The following is a 15,943-nucleotide window of genomic DNA, read 5'->3' as shown; positions in this document are numbered from 1 at the left end:
AAACTCTGATCTCCCGACATCTATTTTATCACCTGCATACCATTTACCTCCTAGACCCATGTTGGAATTTGAAATGGCAAAAATCTCTTTCCTGTTCTGTTGCTTCTGCCCGTCTCATTGTAATAGCTTTATGGATGGACATCCCAGAGATGTTAATTTTAAATGATTATTTGGTGTTCACATCTTTGGGTCACATCTTGCTCAAATGATGAGGTCCTTTTTTATGTGCTTAAGTGAGTGAAGTTGAAAACCAGTTTTTTTTTCCTAATTTTCTGTTTTAAGCTAAGTACTCATCCAGTGAATTGCTCACCTGATGCCCTCACAAAGGGTTCCTGGGCCATACCTTTATCTAACTGGTGCTTTGCTTGTCTTGAGGACATTTTGTTACTTTCTTTGATGCCATTTATTATTCCATCTCTCCCTCACAGGCCCTTCAGCCTGGTGCAGTTCAACTGATACCAAAGAGATCGGGGCTTGAAAAGACCCCTGGGGCCCCTCCGGTCTTTAACCCCAGTGTTTTCCACTGCCAGCAGGCTCTGTCTGGCCTGCAGCTCCAGCCACCGGCGTATATGCCTGCAGGTGAGAATAGGGGCTCCGGGTTCTGCGGGTTTCGTGATGGCCTGAATGTAGAGAGTGCGTCCCAGCTGCCAAAGAGCCTTTATGTGAGGACTGTCAACGGGTGCTTTGCTTGGAAATCAAACAAGGCAGTTATACTTGATCTGCTAGTGTAGAGAACCACAGTTTTGCTATGATTCCTGCAAATGAATGGTTTGAAATCAAGCTAAGCAAAACGGTCAACATTTTTCTTTTTAGCATGTCTTAGTGTTTGCTTCTTAAGATCGATTCACTTGGTTCGGTCTCAAACTAATTCCTTGACTGTTAGGTATCCCTTTAGAAGACAGTGGGTCACCCCTCAAAAACATGTTTCCCAGTTGCAGCATTGCAATCATATACAGTCTATATATCTTTGGTATGCCAGAGATAGTTATAATAGAACTACCCTTGAACTTACAGTGTCATTAGAAGAGCATGTACACAGTATGTATACACACACACACACACGCACACACATACACACACATGCATATAATCTCTTATAGCTATACTATATACTGTCTTATAACAGCACTATAGGTATAATTGTATGTGTGTGTGTATATATATATGTGTGTATAAAACATATAGTTTAGCCTTTAACTCTTATAGCAGTTAATATAAAAAATATAGCAGTTTATCATATTTTCCTGATACTATGAAGGATATTTGGTTACCTTCCACATTCAACTGTATGTAGTACCATAACCGTTTTGTACCAAATGGAATAGAAAATTTTGTTCAAATCATATGTGAGGGGAAATACTTTTCTTCCTATGGTTCAAGTACTTTTAAGAATGAGCATATAATCTCTTAGGAATAAATTGAAAATCCTGATCACTGAGAGTCCAGTAGATTTTTTTTACCAGAATCATAAATGCCTGTTTGGAAACTATTATGAAATGACACTGACATGCTTTAAAATTATTTTATAAAGTCTTATTAATTATATAGGCATAGTAAGCACAAGGCATTATATACCTGCCCTTGAAACAACCTATTGGTTAATTGATAAATTAATCAGCTAATTAATTTAGAAAGAAGACCTTAAAAAAAAGTCTTTATTCTTTTTACTAACCACAGTAGCTCTTTATGATATCATTTTAAAAAACACAATTTTTAGGCTTTTTTTTTTTTGTTGCTGGATTTGGCTAATTTAAAATCTAGATTTAGGAGCAAAATGTCAGAAGCCCTTTTCCCTTAGTAAGTAGCAAAATTAAAACCTGTCTGGCTGAGCGCCCCTTCTTGATGAGAAGCCTGTTTGCTGTATGTACATAGTCCTGTCCATGGTTGTGTGGTGAAATGTGCCAAATAAATACGTAATATGGGTGAAGTAATTCCTTTAAAGAAAAATTAATGTTCACGCTTATACCTAAGAATCTAAGAATTACTTTGATTAATGGGTTAATGATCTTAAAGCTGAGCTATAATTTTAAGCATGGGTAATGACTGGATTTGCATGTGCTCATTAATTAATATTGCAAAGAATATCTTTCTGGTTAAAAATTATTTATCTCAGTAAAGATTTAATAATGAAATCTCTCTCCTTTACTTTTCATGCTTTTCTGCATGGTGTACAGGGCCCATAATGTGCATGGCACCCGCTTCTACTGTTGGTAGGTTTTGTACAAACATTCTCAACTTTTTCTAATCTGAAAAAAAAAAAGCGTTTTTCTGTCATGACTGTGAAAGAGATGAGTGACTGAGTGGTGTGGCTCGTGGGCCACTGGCTTGGGGCGAGGGCATGTGGAGTCGGGGCACAAAGAAGAGAGAAAACAGACAAGGTAAAGCAGCTTGAAACTATTATTGGAGTCCACCTTTGCTATCAGGAAAGCTGAGCATATCTATGACAAAAGTCTCAAGAAATGGATTCTCTCTCTGTTTCCGCCACTGTCCCTGCCACACCTCCCCCGCCCCTCCTGTTCTGACGCAACTGTCGTGATGAGAATGGTTTACACGTACACATTGTATCACAGCATAGCAGGTGCAGGTTAGGACACCTGGTTTCAAATAAGAAGAAAATAAGACGTTTCTGCACTTTTGTATTTTAAAGCTGATGTTCTAGCAATAATTTGACATTTTCTGAGGATTTAAGATTTAATATGGTGCTGTTTCACGTCTTTGCAGAATCTTAACACTGCCATGCTCTGGAGTCCTAGTTGGTTGCCACTGTGGCCAAATACAACCCCTGTCAGATCTCTATTTTCATCCTACAAATTGCGGCTGAAATATTGTGAAACATTTCCTTGTCTAGCCACAGTGAGCACTTTTGTTCTTAGCTTTACATCTGTTACTAACACAGTCTAAAAGATTTCAAATGCATAATTTGTAAAGTATCATAAAATAATCCTCCCCCCACCCAAAAACAAGTTATTCATGAGATCTAAATCATTCAATACTCAGATGTTGAGAAGGGAGGAGTTAAGCAAAGCGAGAACATTCTTTAGTGTTCTGGGATGAATTAATTCTACAGCGTTCTAGAATAAAGTGCAATGTGCATGGACACCAGGCCCAACAGAACCCTTTCAAAATGACTCTTTGGAAGTATGTGATTTTTAATGACAAGTTACATGCAGATCCTTTAATTAGTCACCAACACAATCTGGTGTCCATCTCAAGACAATTTTTATGGGCACCTGGGTGGCTCAGTCAGTTAAGTGTCTGACTCTTGATTTTGGCTCAGGTCATGATCTCACGGTTCTTGAGATCAAGCCCTGCATTGGGCTCTCCACTGGAAGTGCAATGCCTGCGTGGGATTCTCTCCCTCTTTCGCTGCCCCTGCCCTGCTCGTACATGCGCAGGTGCACACATACTCTCTCACACACAATAAAAAATAAATAAAAGCCCATTTTTCCATCACTAATACTGAAGAAGATAAGAAAATGACTTGTTTCTGTTTCAGGAGTTTCCAGCTCCTATAGTCCATGGGAACCAGGCACAGACCAGGAGAAAATAGCTCTGTGTGATACAGGGAGGAATTATCCCTTCCCACCCCATGCCACCATCTCATATCAATCCAATGCTTTTCATCCTGTTTGAGAGCTTGCCACAGCTTGACCTTCATCCTGTTGGTTGCCCAGAGTAGATGGAGGACCCAAAAGGGACTAGCATGTTTACTGAAATAAAACGGAACGTCAAAATGACAACCACATGGTAATAGCACTCGCTAACATAGCAGGGCTTGAACCCTGGCCACTGAGGTGAGCCCGGTTACTGAGGGATTGGCCGTCCCCTGAAGGAAGTAAAACCATTTCCACTGATACTGACAGGATCATTATATGCACATAGTTAGAACAGACTTCGGCAAGTTGGGAAAATGTGTCTCTGTCTTTATGTTTTGTGACTCTGCTCCCCTGTTTTTTCACCAAAGAGCTCTGTATAGGAATGCAAACTGCATGCTTTGGTGGCTCTGCTTCCTGTGTAGTTGCTGTGCCCCTAACAGGAAAACAAGAGTGTTTTTAGAATCGGATGTGATACAGTAAGGGATGTCTATAGGTAACAGCTAACGGGAGATCCACGTCAGGGCTAACTGCAGGATTTCTATTAATCACCATTTAGGGTACATCTGTGGTTTCTGTGACATTGTATATATTGATTTTCCTCTCTCTAGGCCATTCACTTGCTCTGTAGACTTTCAGAAAACCTGAATTCAATGGATGCAGATGTAAATTATTATATATGCATGCTTACCATTCACACATTAATTCCTTACTTTGCTTTCCAAAATGAGCTGGGAATGAGAAAAGACTCTAAAAAGCTTTCAAAATGAGATAGACACTGGAAAAGGCAAAAAGAAACGAACCCGTGCGTTTGTTTGGGAAGGAGCCTGGATTTCCAAGGCACTTACCAAAGCTGTACTTAAAAATCTGCATGCATAGTCCACCGCATTCTTCATATCTGTTCCCCTACCAGACATATGCCCACCAACTGAACTACCTTTGTTTGTTTGTTTGTTTGTTTGCATGTAGATCAGGTAAGTACAACTATGGCTGTCTCTGCACCTGCAAACGTAGTGACGGTACTCAGGTCTATAAGGTAGTGAACCCAAACACCCATCCATACGTCCCTACTCACATTTCAAATATGCAACCCAGCCACTGGTCTGCCTCACTAGGTATTCCTATAGATAGTGCTGGTAAAAATCAGATGGTCATATGCACTCATTGTAACCCTTTCTGAAAATGTGGCCTTTTAAGTCAACTATAATGTCATTCTGCTAAAAAAAAAAAAAAAAAAAAAAAAAAAAAAAAAAAAAAAAAAACACCAACTGGTTGAGAATGATTCCATTTTCCTTAATGGTAACTATAATTGGCTTTCCCCTTTTCTCTTTTTAAATTTTCCCCGTTCCATGCTGTTGCTTTGCACTGACTGTGATTGCATGCTGCACCCTGGTGCATCTATCATGATGATGTCACCTGGCTTGTTGCTGTGACACCTACCACGCCCCATTCCATCGTGTGTGTCCTGGCTGCATACATTCTCCACCCTCCCGTGTGTTGCTTCCATGGTCTCCTACTGAAAGTGCCCATGATGCCCGGTGCAACACCTACCACTGTGTCTGCAGCAACAGCACCTGTCGCCAACGTTCCGTTCGCTGCAACAGCCGCAGGCAATCAGGTTTGGCATTTATTTTACCTGTTCAGATAAGGACAGTGTGTTGGTAAGGCACAGTATATGCTTTTTGGATTGGCGAGAGACGATCCAGATTCCTATGTGTTTGTTAAGCAGATGTTACGTTTAGAATTTTTCTCTTTGCATATATTGTAGCCGGATGTGTGTGCCATGCATCCTGAGATGAATCCGCAGTTATCTCGTTTTCAATCAGTTATCAGAGGTTGCCCTTCATATCCGTATCTGCGATTGTTGCTGTCACACCAATCCTCAAATCCATATACTAAGGGTTTCTTAAATGTTTCCTCATTGGTCAAGAAACGAATTTTCTTTTCCTACCATTTTTTTTGGTCATTGAGCTTGAACTTTCATTTAGTACAGTCATGAGCTTTACCTTCAGATTTGCTGGAAAGAAACCAAGATAACACATTTCTTTCCAGGGCACAGATATCCTCATCATTACCCAGTGATGACATCAGCGATGTCATACTGACACTCAATGACACTCAGTGATGACATCAGAGATCTCACACTGACATTAGGTGTGCTTGTGTTGTGATTTCCATTGGCTTTAGGTACTTACAGGCAGAGTCACAAGACAAATTCTAAACTGTGGGAGAGTCTTGAAATTGTAATGGGATACACAGAATAACAATCGTGTAATGTTATGGCTGTTTTGCCTTATTAAGGTGGTACCCATGCTTCAAGACTGCACATTTCACAGCTGCTTCCATTTACAGTGAACAAAATAAATGGAATTCTCTTGAGAAACTATTTTAATCTAAAATCTTTTTTACCACTATAGATACCCCCATTTTCAATAGATGAACTGAATAGCAGCATGTTTGTTTCACAGATGTAGAACTTATCAGTAGAAAAGTAAGTTGTTTTAAGTATTAATATGAATAATATGTATAGGTTATATCTTTTATTTACACAACTGCATTTGCTAAGGGATTTGGTTAATATTTTCATTGACAGACATTGCTGATACCTTAGAGCTTTATTTAAGCATTCTCAATGGCCCAAATTGAAATGTGGAGAGCAAATAATGCAATTTTTTCCGTGAAAAATGACAGCCAGCACTGTATTTTCCCGATGAGCTTACAAATTATGAAATGTTTTCCTGTTATTAAAGGAGTATGATTTGTCAGCCTAAGGCACAGATCACTTTTGAATTTTAATCCTTTAACACGTTTGTAGCTTCATTTTTTTGTTAGTGCTGAAGTAAAGCGAAGTAATTTATGATAGTTTGACGAAGATGAATATCTTAAAACCAGTAAGCAGTAGGCTGCTCGCAGGATGTTGTAGAAGGTAGTGCTTTTAAAGTCTGCCATTTTGTGTTGCTTTCCATGTAAGTCTATCAGAATTGCTCCAGCTATTTTGAATTTTGAGTAACATAGTTTAGTAATGGAATCATTATTTCCATTCAAATCATGGCTTTTTAAAAAAAAATATGTGTTGTTGTTGGATTCCCCTTCCCCCACCCCCCACACCTTTCATCTCTTTTCCTGGGCCAGGGCAGTCGTACCACCTTCTAACTTTGAGCAGTCATTGATGTGGAAAATGTGACTTTTCAAGCCACTTAAGACTCCTAGGTATCTTAATTAATTAATAATAGGGTCTTATTCAACAAGTGAACCAATTCTGAATGGCATATATTTGTCATTGAAAATTTGAGGTTCTCAGAACTGGAGTGTTTGATCTAGTTGAAGCAGGTGACAGTTCTGTTGTCTTGGTGGACTAGTTCCCCAGAACCAGGTCCCAACCGCTAACTCTGTCCTGGATGGAGCCTATAGCTGAATGCACATTAGATAAACAAGTCCCTTCAGTCATAGGGGATGTTTTAAAAGACAACTTTGAGTACAGGCAGTAACTGAAGTGGCTGTAAATTGTAATATGTTTTCAGGGGTACCATTTGAGATAGTGGCAACCTGGGAATAGCACAGAACATGAGAATATGGGTTTTGCAAACACTTGCCTGATTCTCATGAGCTGCTTTCTTTACATCAAGGTAAACAAAAGTTGTCAAATATAATTAGCTTTCCAACAGTACGTTTGAGAATCGTGATTCCTTTCTGCTAGATTCCATTAGAAAACGTAGAGGTATTTTGCACACCATAATCACTTCAGTGTGTAACAGATCTTGAAAATTTCCCCAAAGTTCAAAAATGTAATTTTGTAAAATACTATATACCTAAATATCACACCTTGGCTATTTCTGCATGGCTCCAAAATGTTCAGATTGAAAGGTTTAAAGTACTGTTAATATTTGTGTATTTCAAAATGTTTGGTATCAAACATGTTTTCTCAATAGATGCTTGTTGAAGAAAGTAGAGAGATGGGTGTATGTTTATCAATGCGTGTAGGCACTGTGTGGATTATGCCTTAAAAACTGAGTGCATCTCTGTTAACTGAGGGCAATTCTGCACATGAGCACTCAGTGAGAACCATAAGCTGTCGTGGTATATGACTCTTGGTGACCGTTTCCAACAGCCCCATTTCCACAGATGTAGAACATGAAACTCAGGGTGGGGAATATATTAGCAGTTCACATACAGAACTGGCATGAGAGCCAAGTATCCCGACTCCTGCTTCAATAACCCCTTAATATTTCTCACTATTTCTTTCTTCTTCCATTTCAGTTGAAATTCTGAACAACAGAGTTACGGAGTATCAGGATCTCTCCATGAGAACCTCCATATGGCCTTTCTATATATATTCTCATAGGTTGTCTTCTACCAACACAACAATAAATGTGGTGCAGTCAATATATTAAACAAAATACACCAACCAACAAATTCAAACAAAATAATAAAAAATTAATCAATCAGTGGAGATGTTAAAACACAAATAGAAAATGAATCACTATCATTTATCTTATCTGAATTATTAGGTAGAACATGACTGTAACATTTTGTAATTTGTTGCATTATTCTTTGTGATTTTCCAGTAACAAATATGCTGAGTGAATCTCTACAGTGGACTATTGGCTTACTGTGCATTCTTGGTGGATAAATATTCATCTGTTTTGAAATGTTACCTTACTGTTTTGTTTACACAATAGTATATTGGGTTGATTTACAATGTAACAAATGTATCCAATACCATTTTCCCTACTATTGTATTGTATTGTATTGTGGTGTGGTATGAGGTGATGTGTTGTGTTGTGTTAGGTTTTTACATACTATAGTATTTTCCTCTAGATATGCTGTTTGATTTCAAGTAAAATATAACTAACAGGAAACGGAAATGTCTGCGTTTGAAAAACATGACAGTCTGTGTTTGAAAAACATGATTAATATTAATATGTTTTCTCTCTCTTTAGAACATTTCTGTAGGTTTCTTGGGGCAGACTTTTAAAAGGCCTCACTTCTGAGTGTGCACAAAACCTGTTCATAAACATGCATGTATATAATTTGTACCTGCAGAACTGACCTTGCATAATACAATCACGTGGCTAGGTTTTTTGTGAGAGAGAAATGATTACCTGCAAAAAAAAAAAAGGGAACTTCTTGAAATATGAACCTCTAATCTCACTCCTTAAGAAGCTTGCAAAATTACAATTTGCCTATAAATGAATTTCCCTACATCTCTCCTAAAAAATTATATAAAGTGCCCATTACAATTTTGTGTGTGTGGTTCAAGGGTCCTACCTATCTCCTAGGTTGAGCTAAAGCTGAGCCATTTGTCAAGTCCACCTGAAAATTGGTACTTGGAGGCTTAAAAGTATACCAATTGTAGCAGAAATGAGCGGTGAAGATATTTTTACATTTTGGAGGAAAGTGTGTAAAAACCATTGCAACGTAACGTTTTACAAAAGTGCCATTCTCTGAGTACAAATGACGCATGCTCTTTAGACTTGTCTTTGAATAAATAATAAGTAAGATGCAATCTTGCAAAAGTCAGGGTGATGGAGAATTGAGTCGAAGTGAGGCCTTTGTCCCCCAAATGGACAATCTTCCAACCGATCACAGTTGGAGCCCGAGCATAGGTTTGAAGAAATGGCAGGGTGGTGGGGGGGAGGGGGTGGGAGGAGGAAGGCATTTAAAAGTATTCTCTGATTTCCTTAAAACTTCTAGGAGGGCTGTCCACAATTGTCTTTAGCTTCCATTTGACTGAATTTCCAGTTTGGCTGAACACTTCAGTGAAGAAGCAGGCATCTATGCCAAGTGCTGCCCTTCCTAGACTTGACTGACAAGTCTCTCCTTTCATAACCAAGCCATTTTTTTTGTTTCTTTGTTTAGATCCGTTTGTTTTTATATGTCTTTGAAAATTATAATATGGAAGTTTTTAGCAACCTTTGGATGAAACAGACCAGCTCTATACTCTATAAAGCTGAGCTGAATTCACATTACTAAGATTTATGAAATAATTTATAACCAAGTAAAATAGTAATTCCTATGGTATGTAACATACCTCCTCTACTGTACTCAGTTAGTAAAGTTACTATTCTTATACATTGCTGAAACCATATGCTATTTTGTATCAAATTGGATTTAATATTTTCTACTAAATATTTTTTCTCTTACTAGAAAGCATACAAGTCATTAAATTTAATACATATAACAGGTTTGTTATCCTTCATGAAAATGATCAGCAAAGAGAAAATTCTGATTTAGGATACCTTAAGCTGGCTAGCAGCATTTGAATCGCGGAACAATGGAGTTGGCAAAATGTTCGTACAATTGATGAAACTAAGGCCCGGGGCATGTGACCTGCTCAAGGCTACCTACTTGATTGGTGGCAGTCAGACCCTGAACCACTCTCCTGGCTTTCTGTTGTTCCTTTGTTTCACGTTGTTTGGGCTTCGGAACATTTGAGACCCCATCCCGAAGTTGATCAATATAGCTCAGAACAAAAGAGCAAAAATACCTGTTCGGTATGCGATAATCCTGTTGTTCTTCATTCTCAATCCAAAAATCCTGATCATCGGTAATTTCAAGACATTGTCATCTGTTACCAGTATTGCCTGAGGTTAGAGAACAAGAGGTGTCCTGACTTTTACCTGTTGATTCCTTGAACCACTTAATTTCTGTTTCCCTAGATCTTAACATTCTTAGGGAAGAAAGTAGTGTGTGCCTTTGTGAAATGACTTACGTGTAGAACTGAGTTTTGTGCAACTGTGCCAGACCCTCTCCAGAAGGGTAGAGCTAATCCCACAAATCTGGGAAGGATACACCTGAGCCAGTCTGGTTGTATTCCTTAAAGGGGTTAGAGATGTTTCAGTGGAGAATGAACTCTTTTGTGTCCTTAGACCTTTCGCGACAATGTGCTTTCTCATTTCACCTTTGAAACTCCTGACAAAGACGTACATAGACAAGAAATGTAGCATACAACGGTATTTATGATGCTGTGAGCACTGGAAAACATCAACAGTGACATTTTTTAGTAAGAGGGATATTCAGGGTAGTTGTAGGTTGGGTGCCATAATATGTGATAATGGCTGGCATTTTACAAGTTGCTTTGTAAAGGAATTTAAAGAAAGAAAACTTGAAAGCACTAAAGTTTTGATCAGATGCAAAAGAACTTTGACAAAGAAGCAATTTTAAGATTGCACTCTTAAAACTAGTTGTGCAATGTCTTACTCAAATTATGTTTATTCAAGAAAACAAAAGAAGAAAGGAAAGTCTTTAGACTATAAATTTGCCATTCAAAAGCCAAGTCACAAAACTAATAAGTGACTCTAAAGAATGATTTACTGGATCAATTGTATATATTAAATTCTAATCACTTGTGATTCTTAATTAACATTTTATAAGCTTTATATATGACAAGGACTTCTATTCTTATTTATCCAAAGTTATTGTCTTTGTCCATTTCACTCAGCCTTTTGCAAAATTAGGCAAGAGTACTGAAACTTGGATAAAACAGGTCAGGTATACAGAGAAAATAATCTAGAAGTTATCTGTTAAGATAGTATCAAAAAAAATTTTTTAAAGGTACTATGTGACCATAAGTATATTTTAAAGAGGGATAAAGATTAAATTAAAACCAAATGGATTCATAAAATTGCTATTTAAATACAGTATTTACTTTTGTAATTGGAGCATGATTCTCTAACCAGCTGTTGCATTTCATCTCCCTTGTCTAGGCTAGAGTCTAATTTGTAGTTCACTGTCATGCAAAACGCCATCTTCTCCCACGTCCATCCATCCACCTTCGCCACCGCCACCATTTTTTGAATGTGTGAAAGCACTTTGATCTTGCCGTTAAGTGTTGTCCCACGCCATGAGGCTGTGTTCACTAAGGTATCTGAGTTACTGTAATCCGTAGGGTAGGCTGCCATGCACAGAATGATTAGAAACAGGAATCCTCTTTTTTTTTGTCTCTCCTCCATTTCTACGCACAGTGAAATAGAAGTAGGGAAATGCGATTTCCCAGTTCTGTTGAATAGATGTAAGAAGACAGTGGCCTAATTTTTCAAGGCACCAGCATGAATACTATCACAACTTTTTTTGCAAATTTAGTTGATAGAGTGATCAAGCTGTAGATCTAATTACAAAATCTAGGTTCTGAGCACCAAGTCACTGATTGGTGCCATGTTTTCATTTTTCTTTTTAGTTTTTAAGGTTTTCATTTTACTACATTTTTTTACCTAAGGAAGTAATGAATTTAATTTTGAAGGAGAGTTAGAGAAAGTTTGATTTTACTACATGTATTCACCCCCACCTAGATAGGTTCTACACTGACACCGAAGTGTGACAATATACAGATTATAGTCCACAGCTATTCTTTACAGCTCACAGTTTAAGAACAAACTTTACTTTATATACAAATAATAATTTTTAACTAACTATATTTTGTCGTTGCTTTAGCAACAAAACTACAACATGGCTACCTTTAGACACATTTTTTGGTCATGATTTTACTTGTAAACTATACATGGTTTTTGACAGTATGAGCCTGTGGAAGATACACCTCAAACCTCAGAGAACAGATCTAGCCGAATTTTTCTTTAATCCCAAGTTGCCATGCAAACGCTGAATGGGTGTCCTTGTGTGACTTTTGGATCAAAAAGTTTACAGCACATGTGGGTAGGGTTATTCCACAGTATTTAAACTTCAAAACAATTATGGCATTTATAATCTATTACCTGACCTTTTTCATGACATTATGTTTTCCAAATTACCCTATGCAGGAGGCATAGCAATCATGGCAAAAATTCTCTTTTCTGGAATAATGTGCTCAAAGAAATATATCCAAATGACAATTGAAGAATGATGAAAGCATATTTTGAAATGAATTCCTATTTGGAAAACCATACATAAAGATACTGTGGAATGAACCCTTAACAGTGTTTGGGAGGCATATGCTGCAGCAAACTGATGGTCTCAGTTAGGGTGCGACTGTGTGAGACACACCTTTTTTGCACTTATGTACATAGTCCAATGAATGCTATGCTTGGAGCTTTAGTCGTTTAAGTATAAGAAATCTGTGATAATAGTGGAAAAGTTAGTAAGATAGAGTTATTTCTAAGGCCTTGAGAAAAAGAGGGATTTTGCTAGAAGACGTAACCAAAGCATGATGTTGCTTTGCTGTTGCGGAAGCTTTCTGGTTTCTGGTACAATTCACCAAAAGAAAAGACTGGTAACAGGTAACCGGTCAACTGCAGCCAACAGCACTGGCCAAGAGTGACAGTACTTCATCTTTTGGCAACCAAGACCAGTAGCAGAGGTTGTTTGCTTTTTAAAGTTAATCTGCATTATAAACACACACACACACACACACAAACACACACACATATACTCATACACACATACACACACGCACACACACACCAGGCAGGTTTCTGGAAAAGGTTTTCTTTTTTCCATGGTTACAAGAGTAAACACCCTGTAAGTTGCAATATAGAGTTCCATTTTGATCAACAAAGATTTAATCTTTGACGGAAAATTCCAAATTGAGAGGTATCAGTTACATCGATTAATACCCATTTAAGTGACAATCAAAGTTAGCATTCACCACTATTTCTCCCTTTAAAATCCAGATCCCAAAACCAAATTGGCAACCATTGACAGACTTAATTTAACAATTACGTATGGCCAGCTTGGGGCATTCTGTTCCTCTAACTACAACAAAAAACTGTTGGGTGCAAGTTGTTTTCTGACTTACCTTTACCAGATTAGAACATGCTTTACTGGGTCACTACAGCCTCCTACTACTTTATCTAACAGAAGAGAATCAGGCCAAATCTTACATATGGAGCTGGAAAAGAATGTTTTAATGATCCTGTCTCTGGCAATTTGAGCTCCCCTGGCACCTACCAATCACCATTTAACTTTTTGTTGCCTCCAGGCAATGAGGTTAGAAAGGTTTAAGGATGGATGACTTTTGGTACTTTGAGTCTTTCATGTCTTGGGGTATATCACCCTTGCCTTGGAGAAGTTACCCATCTTGGGATTAGGGGAGTTGGTATCACTACCCATGTTGATGGTTCTCACTTACAGAGACAGGAAGACACGCTAAAGCCAGAAAGCAAGGAAGCGTTACAGTTGTCCAATGGCTCAGGGCCAGTTGGTTAGCAATTTTTCTTCTTCTCCCTTCAACCCTTAATCATTTAGAGTCAGCTATACAACTAACAACCTGACTGTCTGACCAGCATTTCCACTGGTATAAAATGTAAGCATTCATTCCTTCCTTACCCTGTCTTCTTGTGTTGACACTTCCTCGTGAATCTATCAGCCACAAGAATATATTTTCATAAGATCAATAGACATATAAGATTTTAAGTGAAGAAGAATCATCTATAAAATAGTAAGAATGAACCTAGAAGCATCACAAAAGATAACCAAGTAACTGATGGCATGTTGAGTGTGCTGACAGTCGTTGGGTCACACTCTTTGGAGTTTAGCTGCAGTGGCTGTATCTCAGTAAGTCAAATTAGAGAATGAAGTATAACAAAATGTGAATGACTTGAGGCCAAAAAGTGATCACTGTTATTAAACCCAGGAAAGGGTTTAGTTTGATTAGTTCATACAGTTGCCAGGGCCTTCACTTGGCCTGGCACGAACCATCCACTACTACTCCAAAGCAGGATTATTCCAGAGAAATTTGATCTTGAAATAGAACCCATCCTCCATTATACCGTACCCGAAAGGAAAAACTATATCACTAACTCTTTGAAGGTATTGCAAAATTCTCACGCATCAACTTCCACATTGTATTACTTTAATTAAAAAAAAAAATACCTCTGTAACAAGTCCTAAAAGTAACCCAACTTTAAGCCATGCTTTTTTTCTCCCCAAACACACAACCCAAAGGTTTATCTGTCATAGAACTGCATGGTTGCAAAGCTTTATGTCTGTATACAGATGCTGTTTGTTCATGATGGAAACCAAATTATTCTGTTGCTATGTTTTTTGTGTCTAGCTGTTGAGAGAATGATCTGACCATCAGATTGTTGAGTTCTGGGATTGCCCTTTTCAAAATAAATTTCCTTTTATTATTGTTGTTAGTACTTTAGTTATTTGCAAATCAACCATTTGTGAGCATGTTCCCAAGTTACAATCATTTAAATGTTAAAAAAAGATGTTCCTAAATGTACTCTTTTTTAAAGAGCTTTCTGTAAGGTTTATAGAACAACAATTCAGTATAATGTAGAAAATGGAAGCACATATTTGTCCATTTTAAAATACATGTGGATAAGAAAATTATTAGCCAAATGCAACAATTAAAATTTTAAATAATGACCACAATGGCTCACAAATGTAAACTGTTCGCATCCAAAATGCAATAGTTCATTCCCTCAACTGCTATCAATAGGGTAGATGCTTTGATTTTTTCTGGTTTTATTCCCCCAAATTATAGTGCTCTATTGCTTGTTTGTGTTTAGAAGTGTGCATTATGGAGTCATTTTAGTATGCTACTACTGTGTTGTTTATTTTTGGTTCTTTTAATAAAATGTGTAAATGTCTTAGTTATGTCTTTTTTTTTTATGAATCCATTTTCACACATTAGGAGTTTACTTAAAAGCTACTCCTGTTCCTAATATTTGGAAATTCTAATATAAAATCTAAATTTGTGATTTGGTTCAAAGTTCTTTTTCATACATGGAAAACATTTATTTCCAAATATACCTTCAGTATTATGAATTATATAGATAATACATTGAGTGTATTAGATGTATTATTTCTCTGATATTGAGGTTACTAACCCCAGAAAGGCACATTTGTATTTTAGTAATAGAAAACTAAACACTTTGAGATAATGCTTACTGGCTTCTATTGTGCTTCAGAAATCCTGAGGCATTTTATAAGACATGTTACTAGAAGTTTGTATTTTCTGGTTATTCATTTCTATCTTGCATCTTCAGTGGAACATATGAAACTAGTGTTGTTCATTTAATTTTTTTCAAGATGGGCATCAATGGTTTCATAACAATGAGATGCATGAATGTTTCCATCAGAATGTTTTCTCACTTAAAATTGGTCTTCTTCAACAAATGGCACTGGAATGAACAGATAATGATTTTTGTTCTTTAAGAAAGCAAAATGTACCTTGATAATACTTTATTCTGACAGATTTCTAAATATTAAAAAAAACACTAGTTGGGAATTTCTCTGCATTGGCCACTGTTTGGTAGTCAAGCTGGTAGAAAATTCAGGTGAAGAGGCTTTGAGAGGCTATGACAGATTAAAGTATTCTTCACGTGTCTATACCTGTACAAAGAGCCAGGGAGGAGGTCCAGTGTCAGCTGAATCATACAGAGCTAAGAGCTCTCTTGTCCCTTGAGCCC

General features: G+C 37.4%; 1 protein-coding gene across 1 annotated transcript in view; it reads left to right on the top strand.

The window, feature by feature from the left end:
• The window catches only part of MBNL3 (muscleblind like splicing regulator 3), a 104,958-nt gene extending 96,256 nt beyond the window's left edge, over nt 1-8,702 (top strand). Inside the window, exons 7-10 of the mRNA XM_029929903.1 lie at nt 429-579; nt 2,175-2,210; nt 5,117-5,211; nt 7,851-8,702. Of these exons, the coding sequence (XP_029785763.1) occupies nt 429-579; nt 2,175-2,210; nt 5,117-5,211; nt 7,851-7,862 (294 nt within the window). The 3' untranslated portion in view covers nt 7,863-8,702. The remainder of the gene's footprint in view (nt 1-428; nt 580-2,174; nt 2,211-5,116; nt 5,212-7,850) is intronic.
• The last annotated feature ends 7,241 nt before the right edge of the window (nt 8,703-15,943 follow it).

This window comes from Suricata suricatta, chromosome X, assembly GCF_006229205.1.
Source record: "Suricata suricatta isolate VVHF042 chromosome X, meerkat_22Aug2017_6uvM2_HiC, whole genome shotgun sequence".
Classification (NCBI taxonomy): domain Eukaryota; kingdom Metazoa; phylum Chordata; class Mammalia; order Carnivora; family Herpestidae; genus Suricata; species Suricata suricatta.
The sequence above is the reverse complement of the archived record's forward strand: the minus strand, read 5'-3'. Positions and strand labels throughout refer to the sequence as shown.